This window comes from Euprymna scolopes, chromosome 32, assembly GCF_053919585.1.
Source record: "Euprymna scolopes isolate OS-2025 chromosome 32, ASM5391958v1, whole genome shotgun sequence".
NCBI lineage: Eukaryota > Metazoa > Mollusca > Cephalopoda > Sepiida > Sepiolidae > Euprymna > Euprymna scolopes.
Window position 1 is genome coordinate 63,599,532 of NC_136513.1, and position 24,868 is coordinate 63,624,399.

The 24,868-nt window shown below is 34.6% G+C and overlaps 1 protein-coding gene across 4 annotated transcripts in view; it reads right to left on the bottom strand.

Moving 5' to 3' along the window:
• The window catches only part of LOC145256395 (ribonuclease Oy-like), a 456,188-nt gene that overhangs the window by 104,489 nt on the left and 326,831 nt on the right, over positions 1–24,868 (bottom strand). For all 4 annotated transcript variants that reach the window (XM_080115250.1, XM_080115249.1, XM_080115253.1 and 1 more), the window contains 2 exons: positions 14,802–14,915; positions 1,248–1,296 (listed from right to left, as the gene is read on the bottom strand). In XM_080115250.1, the coding sequence (XP_079971376.1) occupies positions 1,248–1,296; positions 14,802–14,915 (163 nt within the window). The remainder of the gene's footprint in view (positions 1–1,247; positions 1,297–14,801; positions 14,916–24,868) is intronic.

The window sequence follows — 24,868 nt, forward strand, 5'->3', positions numbered from 1 at the left end:
CTCTCTCATCTACTTAATATACCTTACTGAACAAACAAAAGGCAGTTAGAATTTAAAACCTAAAAATTGAAACTCACCCCCCACCCTCCCTTTTTCTTGTCTTTACCATTATATATATATATATATATATATATATATATATATATATATATATATATATACACTAGCACTAGCAGGGTGACCCAACGTTGTCCAGGATTGAATAATGACTAGTGAATGTTTCATACTCCCATATCTTTATTGTCATCAAAATCGATGAAATAGCATCATCCATCGCGATTCAACTGGAGAAAGCTTCACATGCCTCTTACAGTGACTAAGTTCACAATACATTGTATTCTACATTGCACTATAGAGAACCTACTGTTGATTTTATAAAATTATTTCTAAAGTTTTAAATGAAAAAGTCAAGTATCATGCTTCAATTGTGCTCTAAACAGAAACATTCATTTTGAACACGCCCCTGTCATATCAAAGAACTGTTGACTTTATATGTTCAGTCTTTTGGTTTCTGTTATAATAAAACTTCTCAAATACATTTGATGTTAAGTCTTGTAAGATGTTAACTTTGAAAATCGCCTGTTCCTGCTTTCATCATATTATTTCGATTACAAAATCTATCTAAGAACATTGTCAGGCACAAAAAGTACTTTTGTGTGAAATTTCATAAAAATTGAGCCAGCCATTTATGAGTCCATAGGGATAGAACTCACAGAAACATAGACAAAGTTCCTTAGATATACACACACACACATATATATATAGTACAAGATTTTTTTAAAATTCAAAGACTTACATTTTTTCTTTTATGTAACTCTTGTTTATTTCACCTTGGATCTCTTCATTACAGTCGTTTCATTAATGGGATGACAATTCTATGATTTTATGTTTTCATAGAAATTTTTCTCTCATCAACTCGTCAAATGCAATTTCCATCCGATGGTATCAACAAAAACTTCATTAGTATGTGATAAAACTGTTGCATTGTTACAGGTCGGCCATCTGAGTACTGTGCAAATCCAAATTCTTATTTTAAATAATAAACCTTATTTTTCATATTTTTAATTTTTTTCCCCCTTCCCAAACAGTTTCAATATTTTATCTCTCACTAGACAATTATTTAGCTTCTAATGTAGCTATCACAAGACGTTGTGTCCCAACATGTTTTAGTAAGTAAACACACACATATTCTGCACTGTGTTTTGTCATTCTATAAATCTGTCACTAATAAAGATAATTCAACTGACCATGTAAGCTGCATAAGTATTTGGAATTATGCCACTTTTTCCCAACATTCTGAAAAAAAAAAAAAAAAAATACAGTTTAAAAAAATGAAAAATTAACAATTTCTAAGCTGAATGCTACATGTAGAATCATGACAATATGATAGAGCACACAAAATAAGAGTAGCAAAAGCAAAGAAACCTGATGTTGTAAGTTTGGTAGAAACTTTTTAATTTTTTTTGTTCAGCTAAAACTTGTGAATTTATTTTTATGAAGTGTGTTAAATAATATGAATTTATTTTTATGAAGTGTGTTAAATAATATGAATTTATTTTTATGAAGTGTGTTAAATAATATGAATTTATTTTTATGAAGTGTGTTAAATAATATGAATTTATTTTTATGAAGTGTGTTAAATAATATGAATTTATTTTTATGAAGTGTGTTAAATAATATGAATTTATTTTTATGAAGTGTGTTAAATAATATGAATTTATTTTTATGAAGTGTGTTAAATAATATGAATTTATTTTTATGAAGTGTGTTAAATAATATGAATTTATTTTTATGAAGTGTGTTAAATAATATGAATTTATTTTTATGAAGTGTGTTAAATAATATGAATTTATTTTTATGAAGTGTGTTAAATAATATGAATTTATTTTTATGAAGTGTGTTAAATAATATGAATTTATTTTTATGAAGTGTGTTAAATAATATGAATTTATTTTTATGAAGTGTGTTAAATAATATGAATTTATTTTTATGAAGTGTGTTAAATAATATGAATTTATTTTTATGAAGTGTGTTAAATAATATGAATTTATTTTTATGAAGTGTGTTAAATAATATGAATTTATTTTTATGAAGTGTGTTAAATAATATGAATTTATTTTTATGAAGTGTGTTAAATAATATGAATTTATTTTTATGAAGTGTGTTAAATAATATGAATTTATTTTTATGAAGTGTGTTAAATAATATGAATTTATTTTTATGAAGTGTGTTAAATAATATGAATTTATTTTTATGAAGTGTGTTAAATAATATGAATTTATTTTTATGAAGTGTGTTAAATAATATGAATTTATTTTTATGAAGTGTGTTAAATAATATGAATTTATTTTTATGAAGTGTGTTAAATAATATGAATTTATTTTTATGAAGTGTGTTAAATAATATGAATTTATTTTTATGAAGTGTGTTAAATAATATGAATTTATTTTTATGATGTGTGTTAAATAATATGAATTTATTTTTATGAAGTGTGTTAAATAATATGAATTTATTTTTATGAAGTGTGTTAAATAATATGAATTTATTTTTATGAAGTGTGTTAAATAATATGAATTTATTTTTATGAAGTGTGTTAAATAATATGAATTTATTTTTATGAAGTGTGTTAAATAATATGAATTTATTTTTATGAAGTGTGTTAAATAATATGAATTTATTTTTATGAAGTGTGTTAAATAATATGAATTTATTTTTATGAAGTGTGTTAAATAATATGAATTTATTTTTATGAAGTGTGTTAAATAATATGAATTTATTTTTATGAAGTGTGTTAAATAATATGAATTTATTTTTATGAAGTGTGTTAAATAATATGAATTTATTTTTATGAAGTGTGTTAAATAATATGAATTTATTTTTATGAAGTGTGTTAAATAATATGAATTTATTTTTATGAAGTGTGTTAAATAATATGAATTTATTTTTATGAAGTGTGTTAAATAATATGAATTTATTTTTATGAAGTGTGTTAAATAATATGAATTTATTTTTATGAAGTGTGTTAAATAATATGAATTTATTTTTATGAAGTGTGTTAAATAATATGAATTTATTTTTATGAAGTGTGTTAAATAATATGAATTTATTTTTATGAAGTGTGTTAAATAATATGAATTTATTTTTATGAAGTGTGTTAAATAATATGAATTTATTTTTATGAAGTGTGTTAAATAATATGAATTTATTTTTATGAAGTGTGTTAAATAATATGAATTTATTTTTATGAAGTGTGTTAAATAATATGAATTTATTTTTATGAAGTGTGTTAAATAATATGAATTTATTTTTATGAAGTGTGTTAAATAATATGAATTTATTTTTATGAAGTGTGTTAAATAATATGAATTTATTTTTATGAAGTGTGTTAAATAATATGAATTTATTTTTATGAAGTGTGTTAAATAATATGAATTTATTTTTATGAAGTGTGTTAAATAATATGAATTTATTTTTAAAATAGTTGGAGGGGTTTCACATTGCTGGGACACTCTTGGATCTTTTGATAAGTGCAAGAGTTAAATAACATTAAAAATATTGTTTCTCTGAAGAAAATTGAATGAATCTAGAGCTTAAACAATGAATTTGCAGAAGAGACAAAAGTTTAAATATGTGGTATTAAGCCTTAATTACATTTAAGTCCTAACTTAATTTAAGCCTTAGATTCTAATAATTTATGAATGAAAAGAGAATAAAAACAGCATTCCAATGATATTAATTTAATGTGCATTAAATATTTTTATACTCCAAGTTAAAAAAGAAAAAATACTAAAACTGATAAATCAGGAAAGTGAAAGTTTTTTTAAATTTTTATATTTCATACTGTACATTCCACAGGTTTGATTTGATTGTATATTAAGATTTCATAGACTATTTAAACCCAGATGACCAATTCTCATGTGATGTGGGTTTTTATGATTAGAACTAAGGAAGCGATCAAACAAAGTGCGTTAAGTGTTGTGCCATGTTGTGTATCAAGTCTCATGATTTAAGCAGTACTCAATATCCAAAGCTTGCTCTATTTATTTATGTATCTCATTTGCATAGCATGCTACACCTTCGGGTTGACCTCTCACTCCTTTTGACTATTCTGGAAGGTCTGTGCCACTCTTGCATTTCCTCTTCTCTCCTTTTTAATGGACAGCTTTTTCTATCTTCATCTGCTACACCATTCTCGCTTTCTTTCATGCTTTGCTTACTTTCATGTTCCTTTTGTTCAGTTTCTTTTTCTCCTCAATACATTTTGAATGTTCTAAATTTACTAACATGATCTCTTATATTAGCTGCTTTTTTTATTTCTAGTACAGCTGTGTTCTGTCTTTTTTCCTTGATGAACTTTGTTCTCGCTTCAACTCTGTCTCCTTATTTCTTTTATACCAAGCTTTCTCCTCGGTGGCAAATTGGTTATTGTGGCTCTTATTTATTTGCCCATTAATTCTGATAGGCTTTGCTTTCTGTCTGCATGAAGAACTGTTTGATAACTGATGAGTAAATTAGGGAAATATGCCTTTATATTCTGGTTGAAAAGTGAAAACACTTTTAAGCCTATTCTTATAGGTTGGACCTTCCTCTCTGCTATGCCATTTGAATGAGGATGCTATGGGGGCGTTTTAATGGTATAATTTTTCAGATCAATAATACTAAACTTTCCTTGCAGAATTTCAGTGCATTGGAACCCTATTCCTTGCAATATCTTTCATCTTTATTACTTCTGACCAATCTCAAAAGGAATCCAATAAGATCAAGAATAAACTAATATTTCAGATATGTGCATGGTGTACATGGAGCGTTGTCCATGGAGCCCCCTCTTTTGGACCACATATGCAATTTGGTTTGTTTAAATGTTTTGATTTTTGGACATTTGGGGCATCTTCTTATGCATACCTCAACATCTTTACAATAGCCACCAAGCTTGTAGTCTCAATCTTTTTTGTGTCACAGCAATTTTATAATGAATATCGTTATTAAAATTTTGGGTGCTACCACCTAAATTTGCATTATATATAATGTCACTTTCTGTCATTAACTCATATCTGGCTTCCTTAAAACGTCTTTCTGTTATATTTTCTTATGCATTCATGTATTGAGTCCGGTTGGATTTCTCTACCAAGTGTTTTGCAAGATGGCATGTCTGTCTTCACCCACTGTATATAATTCTTTCCTCTGAATTTTCATGTTTTTCTCCATTTTTGCTCTGAAATCTTAACTTGGATAATGCATCTACATGTATGATGGTGAAACTTAACATACATAATGTCAAAACTAAAGGCCATATTTTTAATGGCCCACCTCAAAATTCTTGATAATATTACTTTGGGTAACTCCTTCCTGGAATTGAATAAGAATTTCAGGGGCTTGTGGTGTGAATTTAAGAGAAACCTTTTGCCTAATAAAAATTTCTCTTCCCTACTCCAAACTATGCCTAATGCTTCCTTTTCTATGTCACAATAATTGCATTCTGCTGAAGAGAGCTTTCTGGGCAGCAACATGATTGGATATCCTTGAAATACATCTGCTATCACATGTTTACTTGCATCGGTTATTAAAGTCTTTTTCTTAGGGTTGGACGTTTTTATTACCAGTTTCCTTGTCAAGGCTTTTTTTTTTTTTAAATTCATTGAAAATCTTATTTTTTTTCTGAATCCATGTAAATTCAATATTCTTTTTCACACATTTCAGCAAATGGTTCAATTATCTAGGAAGATATCTGCTGTAGAATTTAATTAATTCCAGGATAGATTCTAATTCTTTCTTGTTTGCGGGTTTTTCTATTTTCAAAATTTTGCTGGTTAGCTTTTCATCAGGACATATTCCTTCTCTAGATACCACCTAAATTTGTATACACGTATTATGTTTTGTATCAGAAGGGTTCCAGGTTCAAGTGCCAGTGTTTCTCTACAGCGAGCACACACCAACCATGAGTGTTTAATGCTGTGACTCTCCACACCATCATCACAAGAAATATTTTCCATTTATTTATTCTCATTTTTATTTATTGTTATTGTTGAAATTTCTGAATGGCTTCACGCCCTAACCCTTTAACACTTATCCTCGAGTGGCCTCTTAGCCTTGATAATGTGGTGATGCCTGTGTGAAAAAAAAAAAAAAAACACCCAGCTGTTGTGAGGAACATGTCAGTAATTTCATTTTACTCACCTTCACTTTTTTGTATCTTTTAGTTTCTTTATTCTGACCAGCGCCTAAAAGCATCTTATCCATGTTTCTACATAGTCTGAATTGCTCAGTGTGTTCATGTATCCAATAGGTGATGCCATTGTTGTATTGTATAAAGTCTCATGATTACAGCAGTACTCAATGCTCGAGATTTGCTCCTTTTGTTTAGGTATCTCATTTGCATATTATGCAAATGAGAATATTTTGAAATTTATAAAATATATCAATATATGTTATTAAGTTTCATATAGATGATAGTTTCAGAATTATTATGTATAATATGCAAATATTTGATAAAATATTCATTTTAATCAAATAATTTGGAGTAAAAATTTCCTTTTTTTTAATTTAATGTGTATATGAGGAGTAAAACTATTTTAAGAAAGATGAATTGCGAAAAATAGTCAGTTACATCTTTGACGGCTAAGAGATTTGGAGCTGAGATTTGGTGGAGTTCATTGCAGTGTTATTGAGCATGAGTTTTGTTAATTTCCTTATGGAATTACAAGCTATTTCGGCTAGAAGAGGAGATTATGGAGTCAGGAATTATAAGATTAAGCAAAGATGTGATATTGCCTTTTAGTGAAGAAGGTGATGTAGTTGGACGAAGAAAGTGAAATTGGTGGCTAAGCTACAAAAGTACAAGACTGTTAGGTTCATTTCAACTTTTTTTTGCACAGATATACACCCTCTCTTTTGAAATGAGTAATGAAAACCATTTAAGGAACAGATAGGAATGAGATTAGTGACAGCATTACTCATGCAAATAGTTTCCTTGGCAACAGAATGAAGACACACTGTGTCATAGCTGCCCATCAGATGAATGTTTGCAAAATCGAAGACATACTTTGAAGCAAATTTTGATGGAAAGAACTGCACCGTAAAATGAAAATCCGCTCTGTCAGTGGGGCATAAGGTTAGCCGACTGCCCCCCTGCAGAGGGTAAAAGTCTTTCAATGGGGCAACTTGTTAGCCATCCGTGGCAACCTGTAATGCATTGGGACGGGTTCTGGTGGTTGAGGGTATTGGAAATCAGGGTTAATCAAGGCTAGATGGGCGGTCGGAGAGGCCCAATCAGATCAATCGGCTGGTCAGGTCAAATTTATCTCAATCCTAGGGAAGATGAAAAATAAACAAGATCCTAACAAAAGTAGACGTTAGGAGACATTGGCTGAGAGTCAATCGACATGCGAAGATCATTAACTCAAACATGGCTGAAAACAAATTTATTTATCCACATAGATTTTGGGGTGTGTGTCGAATATTTGTGACAGATACTTTGAGAGACTCACATAGTTTAGTATACTGCTTTGTGTAATTCTGACCTGTCAAGGTGATTGGGTTTTCCTCTTGACAGATCCTAATACCGGGCTCTGTGGTGAGTAGTGGAGAGCACAGAGAATGAAAATTGAAAGTAAAAACTAATGTCTATAAATACAAACAAAAAACCCAAAAGATCTGATTCAAAAAATGAAATAGAAAAAACAGATACAGACTTTCCTAGATTCTATGTAATAGAATGATTGAGAAAAACAAATGTCTAAACTATCTCCTTTTCTAATATAAAAAAATCTACCAAACTGTATAAAACCTAAAAATGTAAAGAAAATGAAAAATGGAAATTTACTAATCGAAACAGAAATAAAAACACAAAGTAATAAATTTTAAAAAATGAAAACATTCCAAGACATAAATGTCAAAGTTACTCCTCATAATGAACTTAATCAGTCCAAGGGAATAGTACGAAGCAGAGTTATCTCTCGCCATACCTGAAGAAGTGCTCAAAAAATGAAAATAAAAACAAGGAATTTTAGAATATAAAAGAATTTTTAGAAAGAAAGCAAAGAATTCCAACAAATACATATTTACTTTGAATACAATACAAATATCACAAAAATTAAAATTGGATACAATATAAAACCCATGGAAATCTATATCCCAGCCCCTCTAAGATGTTTTAGATGCAAAAAATATTGACATCATAGAGACATATGCCAAATGTGCAAAATGTGACTCAAAAGATACAAATCAAAGAGAGGAAGAATGTCGATTCTTGGAAGCAAAAAGGATAGTTAAAGGATATATGAAGAGAAAGCAAACCTAAATAGTGCCCATCAAATGGGCAAATACAATGAATTAATAGAAAAGCTAATTCATTTAGACCAAAATGAATGGACGAATCCCCCCCCCCCAAAACAAAGACGAAAAGCAACATACTTCCAGAAAACTAAAAAGGCTAAACCAGGGGGGGGGGGGGGAATGAAATAAAAAAAAAACATTAACTTCATCTCAAACCTCTTCTAAAAAAAAAAAAAAAAAAAAAAAAACCTAAATTCCAACCAATAAAATCTACAAATTATGAACTCAAAACATCACCAAAGAAGATCGAAACAACCCGGCAAAAAAGAGAATCCTAACAAAAAAACAAATCAAAGAGATGGAAATAGACAACCCAATCAAACAAATAGTTAAAACATCAAAAACTGATATCACTAACTTTTAGAAAAGCAAAAAAAGAAACAAAAACAGAAAGAAGTATGACCTTCACCGAGGTGCACAACTTATATGACCTTCACCTTCAACGAGGTGCGCGACTAGATACAAAAAAACTTCTTAATTAACTGCTAACACATGAGTCACTGTAACGTCCAATGACAACAACAACAACCTTCTCACTCGACCTGCCTTTTATACCACTCTCTCAATTTCTCCTCTTGCGCATGCGTCTGGAGATTCCTGACAACCTCGAGACTTCCGCTTATAAAAACCCAAGTTTTGTTGTCGCGCATGCCTACACAAGGCACAAACACGTGGGCGTTTGTTGTGTTGGTAAGTACTACACTCCCCCCCTGATCTGATGATCACATAGAGTGCACTCCGGGGGTGGCCTCTTAGTTTGTTGGCTTCTGCGAAGGGTGGTATTTACAATCTCGGATTCTGGTTCTAGTTCTGGTTCTGATGCTGCCTGATCAGACGAACTACATCTACCGCTCTTTCGCTTGGTGACCTCACTCATCAGCAGCTCATCATCTGATGATTCATCGCTCTCTGTAGTTGTGGGATGTACTTCACTAGCTGGGAAAAGATCGCGCACATGGCGTGGGGTTCCATCAACAAGGATCGACTGCTGGCTGACCACTGCAGATATTTGTCCTTGCTTGAACTTGGTGGTGCACTGGTTTCCAGGGGGTCTTACCCAAACTGGATCCTCTATCTTGTATTTGTCATGACTCTCCTCGTCGATTGGCTGGACAGTGTCGATGCCCTTTATCCTAACACAGTATTTGTGTATGGCATTGGCCGGTGCTGTTGTTAGTGTCTTCCCATACTTTAGTGTGATATTATACCAATACGTGGCCTCCGTAATGGTGCATTGTTTTCTGGCAGAATTCTCTTGATGCTGCGATGGCTCCTCTCAGCAATGCTATTCCCTGATGGCACATGAGCACATCGCAGTCATAGTCAGACACCCCACTCATTCAACAACTGCGGAACTTGGTGGCTACAAAAAGCAGCATCATTGTCTGTCAATATCTCTTCCGGTACACCTCGCTCAGAAAAGATAGATGACAGTTGGCGGACAACATTCGCTGAGTCCTGCCTGGTCATTTGCCGCCACATCGCAAAACGAGTGGGTCCACAATCGATAAGGGTAAGAAAGGGCTAACCACTGTAATGGGTAATATTCATCGTTACTCGTTGCCACACATGCTCAACCTCCAATCGCCCCTTCTGCCATTGCTCGTGCAGGATCGATAGACTGGCATGCCTCACAGTGCTTGATGATCTGCTTGACATCCGCCCTTGTCACTGCCAGGTCCACACGCCTCACAAAATACCGAGTTATTTTGATACCTGGATGTCCACTCTGCACATGAATTCTTTGTATTTGGCATGAGCTAATCGCGCCAACTGCGCAAGATCGAGCAGCGAACTCCACGCCTGTCTTCACAGCTTCATACCATTTGTGAGGCACACGGGTTAGTTGGTCTGCACGATTACAGTGTGATGCCACGAGCGTTACACTCACCGACAGGTCATACTCCGATACCAGTCTCTTCAGGGTGTTTAGCCCCCACTGGACTAACATCTCACTGGCTGCCTTAGTACGGACTCTCGTTCGTCCCGAAAGAGTGTCGGACACCCAGTGGTAGATGCAGAGAGAATCCGTGTACAAGTGTAACTTCTTTGACTGCCATTGCAGCGCCAGATTTAAACCCTTCACAACTGCATCCAGTTCCGCCATGTTGATGTGTTGAGCATCATTCACGGGTTGCAGCCAGCACGCGTCTTCAATTACGTTACCACGTTGCTCCAATAACACTCCCAATGCCAAAGAACTAGCGTCAACCCACACATTCACAGTGTCCCCATCAACACACCATTCTCTACGGGCAGGGTCCTCTTTGTCAATTCTCTCTAGGGTGTCCGTCGTCATCAGAGTTAGAAGAGCATCATTAGATACATCATCCCAACCTGTAGTTACTAAACTTGCCCTGCATTTGATGACGCCCACAGCTGCTCGGAGCCAGCCACACGCTGGTAAGTGACCAATAAGTTTCCCACACAAGGAAAAAATAGTCCGCCGCGTAATAACATCAGGGATGTTTGGAATCTCACTGCCACGCCTCCATCGTAAGGTACCGTCTTTCCCGCAGACGTCCAATCCTAATACCCGTGCTCCATCCCTCAGACGTTCGGGATCCTTGCACTCCAACCCGAATTGAGCTAACTTTTCTCTGACGTGCGACGCAGATTGTATATCTTCATTGACGTACACATCGTCAATATAGACGATGTTGCGTCCTCAGTGGTCTTTTCCTGGGACAACACTGCATTTACGATGGTCTTCATGATTTGCGGTGCCACATTCAGTCCAAAGCAAAGTTGAGTAAGGCAGTATCTCTGACCCCGGAACCACACTGTCTGGAACGACCACAATGTCTCATCCACTCGCATCTGCAAATAAGCCTTCCGCAAGTCACATTGGAGCCCTTCTGGCGCCATTCTCTCAGCTTGCTGGCGCACACGTCAGCATCGGCAGTGTACATCTCAATGTATCTATTGAGTTCACGATAGTCCAGCACCGGATAAACTTTTGATTTGTTATGCTGGACTACCGCCATTAAGGGAATCAGACCCTTGGGTGGTCCCAGCTTGTTGGGGTAGGGGATCAGCCATCCATCCTGGATCCATGCCTGAAGCTCCTTCTCGTATTCATTACGGGCCTTGTCGGGTATCGAGTACTCTGCAATGCTATTCTTGAGTTCGGTTGGCGCCCTTCCTTCTGTCCACTTCCACGATGCAGTCCATGCCTTTTTGTGATGGTCGTAGTCCACCTTAAAATCAGGCCGATCAATGTGAACTGTAGCACACACTGGGGTTTATAAAAACCGCACAGTCCCATCTCTTCCGATAACAACTCCCCCCAGTGCCTTAATAGCATCATATCCCAACAGTACATCGAATCCCAGCAAATCCCCTCACATCACCAGCACATTAATGTCTGCGGCCACACCAGAGTCTGTGTGGACTTTGATGTTCTGCTTTGTCCAGTTTCGACACAACTTGGCACTCATGATGGTGTGTGAGCACCCGGAGTCGAGAAGAGCTGAACAAGGCACTTGGTCCACGTACACATTTATTGTCGGTTGTGCCTCAATTAAATCTTGTCTAGGGAACAGAGCGGCACTGACGTCCTGCCCCCTGATGCATTTCCCGTGCAATTTTGGGATAAATGTCCATAACTACCACATTGGAAACAGCGCGGACGCCCCTTGTTAGTACAACTTCTTGCGAAATGGCCTCGCTGGCCGCAGCAGAAACATCTCCCATTGGTCGTGGGTCTCAAACTGGGACTCTTTTCAGCATTAGTCTTGGCTGCCTGCGCCATCATTACAACCGGTTCCCTCAGGTCCTCCTCATCTCTGATAATGGCTCGAGCGCGTTCCAACTGACGTGAGTTATAGGAGGTACTACTCTGCACCCAAAAGGAATATGCCAGGGAGATCAGATAGAGAGTCTGGTCTAAAAAAATAAAATTATGAAGTCAGTTAAAAAAGTTTCGTTTTTGTTTTATGGTGTCTGATCTTTCTTAGCCAAGAAAAAAATGTACTAAAATTTAAAAATGTGTGTATTTTTTTTTTTTTTGAAAAATGAGAGGAAGGGATGTTACATGATGAATGGCTGTCCCCTTTTCATGTAAGTAAAAAAATAGGGAATTAGTTAAATGTAAATATGAAATAGGATAGTCAAGTATTCGAACTTGCAAAGCTAGATTTGGAATTGAAAATTCCAATTATAAATACAGAATGTTATTGAAATAAAGAATGTGGAATTGCAATTGTTTAGCTTACATATCTGTATATGGAAAAGGAATGTAATGATGAAATTTGTTTCTGTGAAAATTAAAATAAGGAATTTAATCATCAATTGAAATTGTAAACATATTTTGTAAAGAGGTTATTTGAGAAATAGGTTACTGAACTCGGGGTCATGTCAAGTTTGGCAACATGATGCATGTCATCCAACGTGCTTTATGAGCACATGTTTAATCATGCGATGACGTGACGAGTTCTCAATATAGGTAGAGTTTAGATGCAGTCTGGGAGAAGAGTCGGAGAGAAGCAGAGAGGTTCAGACTAATTTTCCGTTAGAATCAAGGCACCCTCTAGAAGTGAGAAGGTTTTAGAAATAACCATGTAACAACTTTGAATTCCTGAGATAAAATCATGTCCGACCAGTCGAAGATGAAATAAAGGACGTCAACATGTGTTTTTGAATCTGCATCTCCGTGTTGTTATTCAACAGAAAAGGTATTGTCCATTTATATTATAAGAACTTTGTGAAAATCATCATCTCAAAAATAGGTAAGAAATATATGTATCAATATTTATAGAAACACTCCCGTTCATACAGAACTGTCTCTCTCTTTATATATACCTGTTTATGTCTCCAATATCCTATCAACAACATGGACACTCTTAAGACTCTAATCTCTCTCAGTAAGAGTCTCCTAAGACGAACAACAATACAGAATATACGTTCTAATAATAACACCCACCACATTACATAATACCACTTCCAGTTTGGCAATGGATGCAACAGCAAAGACTTACATTTTTTTTTCACATTCTTTTCCTCCTTCGCATTATGGGTTCAAGCCTGCCTGACTACTACCACTTTTTTTTTTTTTTTTTTGCTTAACACACACTTCCAAACACCAAGGCAATGCCGGGCACTCAGGCTAGTCTACAATATAAATCTCACCTGTCTGTTTAAATGTATGCATGTATGTATGTATATCTGCTTAAAACTTTTGATATAGGCGACAAATTTTCACAAGATCAGTCTCATTTTGAAGCTCGACCCTTCGGACACCAAATATCGAAAAATTGACTAAAGACATTAACTCCTTCACTCTAAACTGGGCACTTTTCTACAAGAAGGGATCACTTTTTTCGCCAACATTTACGGAAGTCATCTCCTCTTTTCGATTGACTAGCCTTTATTTAAATCGTCATCACTGCCGACTATCACTTTTTTTTTTACCTTTCTTTTTTTTTTTGCTCAACACACAGCTGCGAACACCCGAGCAACGCCAGACACCCAGGCTAGTCTAATAAAATAGCTAATGTGGATTAAATTTAAAGATTTAGTGAAAAAAATGTATCATTCATAGTCAATGAATTTATATTATATATAAAATAATGTCAAAATTTCGTGGGGAGGGGGTTATCAGAATAGTTTTTATAGCAAAATATAAATGAAAATTTTGTTGTATTTTAATAAAGAAAAAATTCATAACTTTTAGTATTTAGTCATGCTCGGTAGTTTTTTTCCTCTAATTCCTCATAAATACACTCAGATCTACTAACACTAGAACTCATGTACACTGCACATTATGCAGATATTGGCAAAAATGAAAATAAATTCCATATTGCAAATAAAAATCATTGCTTAAATTTTTCATTGTTTTCATAGAAAATTTTCTTTCTCTAGGGTTCTGAGTTCAAATATTTGTACATTTTAATCCTAAATCATTATTCCTAATATACAGGGTGTTCCAAAAGTCTTGGGCACATTTTGACATTGAATATCTCTAGAACTAAAAAACACATCTGGTATATCTGGTATATTTTGGTATAGCCTTACAAAAAACTTAATGCATTTAGCTTTAAAATGCCACCGCTTTCATCTTACTACCATTCACAATCAAGCAGTTATGCGGACTTGGAATGTGCCCAAGACTTTTGGAACACCCTGTAGATTGACAAAAAAAAGATCACCTAAGTTTGGTTGAGTGATCATTGAAAACAGAATTTTATTGCCTTCAGAAGAAAAAGGGTATCTTTTTTTAACTTTCCACTTTCTGGCAGTCTGAGCCTGAATTATCATATTTGGGTATTTTTGCCAAAACTACTTTGTGGAATATATTGGCAAAAAAAAAAAGGTTCAAATAAACTTTGTACATAAAGAAATTTTCACTATCAAATGCAATAAAATGATGTTTCTGCCTGCCTTAATATACACCCCACCTAAAAAAACTAATGTAGAGAATTATCTGCAAAATAAACATAAATACAAAATTTCAAATAAAATTTTTTTACTCAGTGATGTTCAATTTCTTGAACAAATTCAAAGCAGTGTTGAAGTAAGTGAATTCATCAGGAATTAATTTGTCTGACAGAGAACAGGTGCCATGTTTTTTCCATTCATGTTTCCTGAAAGACAAAGAAAAAAAGATTTATAAATTTTTCATCTATGCAGAGTAAGAGATCAAAATGTAATAATCATGTACCTGAAGTGACAGGATGGGAGACTGGGAATCGATATTCAAATGATTCAAATCAGTACAAAGCTAAAGTAGAACAGAGCTGATGTTGCGAAGCTTTTGATTTTCTCTTTAACATTATTTATATTGGACAGTATTTTGTGTCATAGGAGATATCAAATCAAGCATTTACATTTTAAACACTGATTTCTGAACGTGTCACAGCATTGCCAAGAATATTAAAGAAATAAAGTAACTCCTGCTTACACCAATGAACCTTATATAAGTATTATTATGAACAAATTAAACGTGAGTTGCATAAATGTTTTTGAATTTATCTTGTTTAAGTCATAAATCATAAATGAGTAGCCAGCTGCAAATAAAGCTGAAATTGAGTTGAATCTCCCAACCCGACGGGATCACACCATCTCCACGTGGAAACTTAGATGATCTGCTAGTAATAAAAAAACATTTAAAATAATTTGAAAAATGTTTTATTAGTCAAAATCTCGGTAAACAAAAACAGGCAAAATTACAATAAAGTAATCATGACATCAAGTTTTCACAGTATTATTTTCTTTTTGCTTCAATCAGATTAAATTATTAAAAAGTCCAAATGAATAGAAAGAAACTGAGTGCACATGTGGGGAGAAGGAGAGAGAAAGTCATTCTTTGATGGAATAAAAGTCATGTACCACCCTCCTCATGAATTGTTTAAAGCCTTCATAGCAAAATTTTGAGTTTTCAGACAGAACTGATAAAAGAGGTAAATAGAAGGCAAGAGGAAAAAGAGAAAGAAGATAAAGCAAGAGAAAGAGGAAAAAAGAGAGAAATAAAATTCAGCCAAACAGCCAATCTATGGATTTAGCAGAAATCAAGCTTTTTTTTTCTTTTTTTTTTTTAAAAAAAAAAGAAGGGGATTTTCAACAAAAAGTAAAGAACTCCAATTCATAGGAGATTTCAGCAATTTAAAAGGTAATCTACTTAAAAAAAAAAAAATGACTGACAATGTTTACTTCATAGACCTAGGAATTAAGAAGTTATTTTGTAGCTATTAAATTAGAGGCAAGAAAATAATTTCTGATTATATTCTATGTTAGAGTATGAAAATGCGACTATTGTGGTTCTTTTTTACCTTCACTAGCATCTTATAAATAAAGTGAATTATTTGTTACTAGCAGAGAGACCCTAAGTTGTCTGGGATTGAATCAAGATCAATACTCTACAATACTATTATTGTCATCGAAATTGGTGAAATCGCCCATTTTTCAATCAAATTGCCTGGTCGAGTTGGGGACCCATCGCAGGAGGAAACTTCACATGCCTTCCTACAGTGACTTAGTCCACAATATATTGTCGTCTACAACCTACCACTGATTTTATACACCAGGCCTTTATGCCTGTGTGGTGATAAAACTTCTCACATGCACTTGGGATATTAGGCTGTATAAGAACTTTAGTCAAAATTGGACTGTCTCTTCTTTAATCAGATTAATCAAACTAACACACACACTCACACACACACACAGATAAAGTAGATAGCGATAAAGATAGAAATTTCCTTTTAAAAAGTATTTATGCTATGTGGTCTGAAAGTGAATGATTGTTATCATTTCGTGGTCCTAAAATGTGTGCTCATATGGTTTGAATTAAAGTTGAAAATGCAACATGTTCAATGTCAAGGTTCAATTGTGCTCTAAACAGAAACATTAATTTTGAATGTAAAAAAATTTGTTTTACTTACATTTAGGATCAATCTTTTACTACTACTACTACTACTACTACTACTTAAGATGGTTGTTTCGTATTTGTTGTAAACGAAAATGTTGATTTTAGTAGTAAATTTTACTAACAGTCACTCGAGATATTAAATGACAGAAAAATAGTGATAACCTTCGACAGGTACTTTTGCATAAGATTGAACAGGGATTTCTTGTTTCTAGCTTCCTCATTATCATTCTTATCATTATCTACCGATTCTATCATCATCTCTTCTAGTTCAGTACCCAGTTTCTGATTTTATTCTAAGAGGCGATAGATGGTCAGGGTCATCCTTGAATGGTACGCTATTTTAATCACCATCCTTTGAAGTAGAAGATGCACAATGGGTGCAGATATCTTTCACATGATATACGACACCATCAAGCAACATGATTTATTTTATATATTTTTCCATTGCCAAATCTGATAGTGTGCTGAGCGTTCGGGAGTTTTACCCAGACATAGTCTCCCACTTTATAGGAAATGTCAACAATTAACTGATAACAGTGTAACATCTATCCCTTTTATCCATTGTTCATATCGATAAATCACATTGGCTGGTACAGTTGATAGTGTTATATTATACCGTATACAGCTTCTTGAACTGAACACTGCATCCTAGCTGCAATTCTTTTGATGGTACAGTGACACCGCTCATCTATACCATTACCTTCCCGGAAATAAGCATATCGTTAATATATTCTAACCCCTTATTCATTTGTAAATTTCTGAAATGCTTGACATTCAAACGTAGGCATCATAAGTTAAGATTTTGAGTGGAGGACTACATTCAAAACAGATGAATCTTAATTGACTCATCATAATGATGCTTGCTGCATCCTGTTGTGCCAACAGATGTCACAATCTATTAACAGATTAAGAAATGTTTGTCATCATAGTGTGTTACATCCATGCCTAACTGACACTAGTTGCCCTCCACCCCAAACTTTCCTTTTTTCCCACAATTGTATGACTGCCTTGATAAATCCCTTCATAGTTTCAGGACACACTCTTTTGACCAAATATGCAGTTCAATGAATTCCAGAATGTCCACTTTTTCGATGTCTTATACAAATCTGTTCAGGTGTCAATTGATATATTAAGACTGAACATGTCAGTTGTAGAGTATCAGATTCATGTCTCATTATATCAATCCACCTCTTTGGTACTTGAGTCAACTTATCAGCTATATTGTGATCTGATAGAATTAAGGTAATGTCAAATTTCAGGCTGTATTCATCAATTAGACACTTTACTATCACCAATCTTCTTAATATCAACATCACCCTTGCGGCTTTAGTCCTAATTCATTACTTTCCAGTCAAGAGTGTTGGTCAACCAGCGGTAAATACACAATGATTTGGTGTGGAGATGCATGATCTTGGCCTGCCACTGCAGTGCAGTGAAGGTCTTTTAGTGTGGCATCAAGTTCTGCCAAATTAATATGCTGGGCATCATTTGTTTGATTAAACCAGCACACATCTATTAAAACAGTACCAAATCATTTTAACATCATTCTAACACTCTGCTGTCAATGTTACTAAAGAACTTGCATTCAATTTATGTCCAGATACATGTCACTTATCTCAGGCAGGGTTGTTCCTACACACTCTAGTTAACGTAACACAAATGCTTGACCTCTGCAAATCACTATTGAGATCACTAAACGATGTTAGGTAAAAACGTTAGAAGTCATCAATAACATTAACAAAACACAAAACAGCAAGACAGTAAATAAACTGAGTGGTATTGACCAACCACATCAAAGAATGGCCGAGGTAACTCTTAACCAAGTTGTCAATCATCTGCTGTTGAATGGCAAACTGTTGAATAAAGAATATACATATATTAAGGCAAGTGAAAACTGAAATGAAGATTGCAATGAAACAATCAGATGATATCTTCCCACTGTTTACAATGGAGAAATTTAAAGCTGCCATGAAACATCTTAAACCAGGCAAGGTGTAGCAGAAACAAATAGAACTCTTTTCTTGTGCGTCAGTGCCTCCCCTGACTGTGCGATATGGCACATACTGACCAATCAGAGGCATAGCGCATGAATCTTCCTTACCCCCTTAAGGAACTATAACTGCTTCCGTCCTGGACAAGAAAAACTCTCCCTTTTCCAGTGAGACGTCAAAGAGAGCGGACCTGTTTCCTCACTCTCTCTCTCTCTCTGCCTACATCGGTATCAACGGTCCCCACTTGGGAATAACTACCGGGGAAAGGCAGACGAGTTCTATCCCAGCTATATCTAAATGGCATCTTGCCTTACTTCAATAAACCTTTTCCTTGCAGGTTTTATGAAGTCGTTTGTTCGTTTATTCAGTAGCTTGTGTTGAAATATTTATTTTATTAGGGAGTGCCCGAAAAGCATTTAACTCCACTTCCTAAAAAGGCCTCAGGTTTAGATAGTATCAGCACTGAGATGATACAGTATCCAAGGATACTCATGGGTTCTAGCGCTCTATAACAGCTGCACCACTGAGTAAAAAAATCCCTAATATCTGGAGAAAGGTCAAAGTAACTGCCCTCCTTAAGCCAGAGAAAGACTTAAGCCTGGCTACTAGCTACCAACTTATATCTGCTCTATGTCCTATTTAGGCTCTAGGAAGAGCTCATCCTCACATGAATAGCCCCAACAGTGGAGTCCCATCTAACTCCTGACCAATCTGGTTTTCAGCCTGGTAGGTCATGTGTGGGTCAATGCATAGAGCATGGCTTCTAAGCTGGAATGGTCAGTGGTACAATTTTTATAGACCTTATGGCAGTCTACGACACAGTTAAACCATTGAGCACTTTTGCTGAAAGTTAGCAAAATGCTTAAAACATTCCAATAATCTGTATCATCGAATCCCTTCTAAAAAATCGCAATTTTACATAGAGATGGAGCAGGAAAAGAGTAGGTGGAGGACACAGAAGAATGGCCTCCCACAAGGTTCAATTCTAGCTTTCACACTGCTCAATATGTATACAAATGATATGCCAACATTCTGTAATGTCCGCAAGTTCATTTATGTGGATGACACATGCTTTGCAACCCATCAAATGACTTCAAATCATCAAAGATTGATTGATGCAGCTGTAAACATCCTATGACAAGTTGCATCTCAACTTGAACGCATGTAAAACTAAGGTGTGTTCATTCCATGTTAAGAATCACCTTGCCCAAACGAAGCTCAACATCACCTGAGAAGTTAAAGTCTTGGAAAACACCACATATCCAACTTATCTCGGTGTGACACTCAACAGAACTCATATTGAGAAGCTATAGACGTGCAACAGTCTGTCTAATAGCTCTTGGGGAGCCAAGGCACACTTGTCAGCTTAAGTGTTGTGTTATTCGATAGCAGAATACTGTGCAACAGTTCTGCTTATGCTGCAAAAGTTGATGTTGAGCCCAACAAGGCATGCATAATGATTACTGGCAACCTGAAATTGACCAACCTGTCAACTGTCTATAGGATATCCGGAATCTGCTGTCGATCCATCAAAGGCAGAGCCTGATAAGCAGAGCAACAACAATCGCCATGCTCTATTTGGACACCAAGAAGTGCCACAGCTACTGCCCTCTTGCAAGAGCTTGCCATTATCACAGGCCTCAGAAAAACAACACTAGTGTCCTTCTGCCTGCATTGGTTAAATGAATCTGTCAAAGACAACAACAACGAGGCTCTTCTGGCACTAACAGAAGGCCTTCTAGCAATGAACTCGTCCAAAAAGAGTAGGTAACACTTAACAGGACACGAGCAAAGGTTGCTAACACACAGAGAACAATCTGCACATGCAGACATCCACACATCCTCACAGACTGTCCTCTAAGCAAGGCATGCTCCGATGTAAATGTGGTGTAAATGAAGAAAAAAGAAACAAGAACGACCGACCGTGTTTTTGTGTGGCTTACCTCGTGTTCATAATGAAGAAGAAAGAAACAAAAATGGCTGCCCTGTTTCTTTATATGCCTACAGGGTGACCACGAGGTATGCAAATGAGATGCTCCTGATTGGAGATAAAAGAGGAGTGATTTGGGAAGGAAGGCATTCTGAAGTTAGATTGCGAGTAGAGAAGTTGTATTTGTAGAAGAGAAAAGTCGGATTCTGGGGAGAGAAAAGCTAAAGTTGCAGAAGTTCGTTTTGGAGTGTAGAGAAGACGCGTCAAGTGGTAACCAGAAAGTGAAAGTTTGGACAGCAGTGTCACGCAAACCACAGTAAATCTGAGGGATGCCTCAGACACTACCTGATGATGAATCTCAAGATGGAATGAAGCATTATAATGAAGCAACTCTAGTCAACATTTCAGCCATAATTTGCTTGAAAAAATTGTCATCCACACCACGTCCTCGCATCCTTTTGCTACTGTGTTCAATTGTCTTTTTAGTACTTTAGTACTTGGACATATATACATACATAGGTAAATGTTTTACTAAATTATTGCAAATAGAAAACCTGGTGTGTCACATCAACTTTGGAAGTGAACTCACTTGCTTTCATTGTAAAGACCTCACACCTCATAGCCCAACACTAGTTCCCCATTCTTTATGCGCTTAGAATTCTTACTTAGTAAACCAAAAATTCCAGTTTCATTTGAACCACATCTGCAGACATTATGATCTCATTGATGCATATGTTGGCAACATAAGTTGAAGTGGCTTTCACTGAGGACTCATCTTGCATCAAAACAGTTTTAATGATAACTAACATTATTAAGGATGCTGTGTTTAAGTCAAAGCCTAAACATGTTTAGCAATATCTTTTCCTTTTGATCATTATTGATCATGAACCTGTATCTGCAAGTCAGTTCTCTTCAAATCGGTCAATGCTACATTAATCTCCTTCTGGCAGTATTTGCATAGTTTAGCAGCGCACATATCCGCATTCACAGTGAAAACATCAACATGTTGATTTAATTCTTGGTTGTACTTTTGTGTTTCAGAAGTTGCTCAATAGCTATGAGCGGGATTAATTCTTTGAGGCGGTAGCTGTTTCTGGTATCAGCCACTGTTATCAATCCACATCTGAAGCTCCTCTTCATATCTGCTTTGGAATGGTATTGCACAGCCATTCTGGCGCTTCATTTATGGCCCGCTTCCATATCACAGTCTAGGTCCTTTCTTTGTAGTCAAATGTAACATGGAAGTCGTTTTCCTCAATAGAAATAGCTTCAGACTTCTTTCCCTTTGCCAAGTGTTACACCTCCAGCCGCACTGATCACAACATTCATTAAAGCTATTGTGGCATCAATTCTAATCAATAGATCATAAGGCAGTTTTTCCTGCATCACTAGGATGTTAACTTCAGCTGTGTCACCTTTCTTAGTACAGATCATGAAAGTCCCAACACTACAACATGCTTGGGATAAGCCATTGATGATCATAACATTTACTCTTTGCTTCTTCCAACTCTGACAACGATTTATGTGTCTACAAGTACAGCACATCATCAATTTTGATGCCAATGACAGGCATTGCTGAGTTTATTGTTTGGCAAGGGTGCTGATAATATTTCATCCCCGAATTCGTTTTCTGAACAGTTGCACAATATGTGACCCAACTTATTGCACTGATAACATTGTAGTGTTCTTTGTGATCATTGATAAATATTCTTCGTACAACTTTGGCACTCCTTATCAAAATGATTATGACTTCCACATAAGGCTATTGCACTTACCACTAGCTGGAGGAAAATCTACATTGCCTCCATAATGCTTAGATACCATATGACTAGTGTTACTGATGCTATAATTGATTTCAGTTGCTTGAGGATGTCTTGAACTCGGGTCAATAACTCATCAGTTGTTGATTCATCAACTAGTAATGATGCTGGCTAATATTCTCAGGTAAGCCTACTAAAAAGGTGCATCTTAATATCCTGTCATTGACATAAGCAAACAGTATAGTCAATTTTGGGGGTCATCTCACTTATTTATGAAAATTCACTTTAACCTGAAGGTAAGCTTCAGACAAATCTAACATTGAAATTATTTTGCCTCTGTTTGATTTAGTGAATATATTTTCCGGAGATGGTAGAAAATATGCATGATTTTTCAAACAGTTATTTTATCCAGTCCAAAAAATCAGCACATACATGACTTTTCAGCTTTTCTTTTTTATATGTACAGTTGCCAACACCCAATCCGAGTAATTGACTGAAATTGAAATTATGCCAATTTTTTCCAACTTTTCTAATTTCTCATTTATTGCATTCAGTGTCGAAAATGGTACTTTTCTATTTGTTTGAAAAATCAGTTTAACATTTTTTTTTAATTCAAAATCAACTTCTGTTTTTGTGCACAGGCCGAGTCCTAAAAAAAATGCAAAATAATTCGCTTTTCGAATCTGTAATAAATCTTTTCATTTGCTTCATTTTATTAATTCTTTTGTAACAAGGTTAACCTCATAGAGAAGAATAAGTTAAACAATGCACTCCAGTCTAAATCAAAAAGATTTTCTGAACCAGGAGTACATACACTTTCAATTTATAAGTTTTTCTCATGAATGAAATGTTACATTTTAATTCACCTTTAAAATTTCAATTTCTTTCCAGATACACAATTGTTTTCTGTGTTCATCAAAAAAAAATGTGAGCATTCACTTTTCAAATCCATAATAAGTCTGTTTGATTCATCTTATTGTTCTCTATGACATTAACATTGTTACAAAAAAAAATACCAATATTTTCTATAAGTTAAACAATACAATCCAGTCTAAATTAGAAAGATTTTTGAACTAGGATTTCGATTTATGAGTTTTTCCCATACATTTTAATTCTTTGAGCTTTAATTTTTTATCTGATAACACTTTGGAAATTTTTTTCTGTGGAAAACCTTTTGTTTCTAAGTTTGTGCATTTATTACCAAGATATGACTGAATCAAGTAATAATTTTATGGTGTGCCCATTGTCCTCTGTTTTTTTTTTTTTTTGAAGAATTAAATTAACACATTTAGTAATTTCTTCTGTTCCCAACTTTGTAACAATACAGTGATTTTTTTCTTTGTTGGAATATTGTATGCATCTTTTTATAAATATCGTTTCAAACCAACGGAAATTAGCTGGATACATTAAATCAATATCTAGGTTATATTTAAATTCTGAAAATAAATTTGAGATTATCAGCTGAAAAAATCCTCAAACCTGGTGATTTTGTGGTCCTCGATAATCTTCCAAAAGAGATTTATTGTCTTTTGCCTGCTATTTGAATAATTTTTCAAACCTGTTGTTATTGTTTTTTTTTTTGTTGTTGGAATTGTTTTTGTTGTTTCAATTGTTGGTGTTGTTTCAATTGTTGGTGTTGGAATTGCTGTTGTAAAGTGGCTTTTAGTGCTTTAGTTAATTCCAAAATTTTTTTATTGATGTATCCACAAAGGAAAAAAACTTTCTCCAATTTGTGTGGACAACAAAATTTTCTAAGTACAAATAAAAGGAAGCTTATTATCTCTAAAAGTGAAAAAAAAAAGTCCTTCTTAATAAGTAAAAAAGAATGTTAGAAAAAATAATCTGTAACAAGTCTTTCTAATGTTCATTGTTAATTTTTTCTTAATTTTATGAGGTTGTCTTGAATCATTTGTTGTTAATTTTTTATAAACTCATGAGTTCGTTTTAAATCCTCTGTCATAACTGATATGTCCCACAAAAGGAATATATTTGTTTGAAGTAGCTGAGCGGTCTTTGCTATGGTTCAAAGTAATATATCTTACAAAACAAGTGTTCATGGTCAAAACTGATATTTCTTGTGACATACTTTTTGACATCTGTCCTAGGGAGTTCTAATGGTCAATATTTATGACTTATGCCAATCATATTCTTATGACCAGCCAATCATATTCTTGTAAGAAGGAAGAACCCAGATGTTACATCAATAAACAAGTAGATGTCGACCATTTTCAAGGGGGTGAAGTCACGAGCCAAATAAACTGCTGTCATACAATACAAGCATTTGTTGCTCTTTTGTTCTGCACAATTTACAAATATGCTCAGCTTTCTTAACCCATTCAACGATAAATTCATGCAAACTCTGATATTAAGCAGATGTTGATTCTGATTCTTTTTAATAGGGAGTAACTGCTTATGAAGGCCCAAGAGCCACTTCAGGACAACTGTTATGTAAAAATAAAAGAAAACCAAAATACTTTGTAATCCCAAAAAG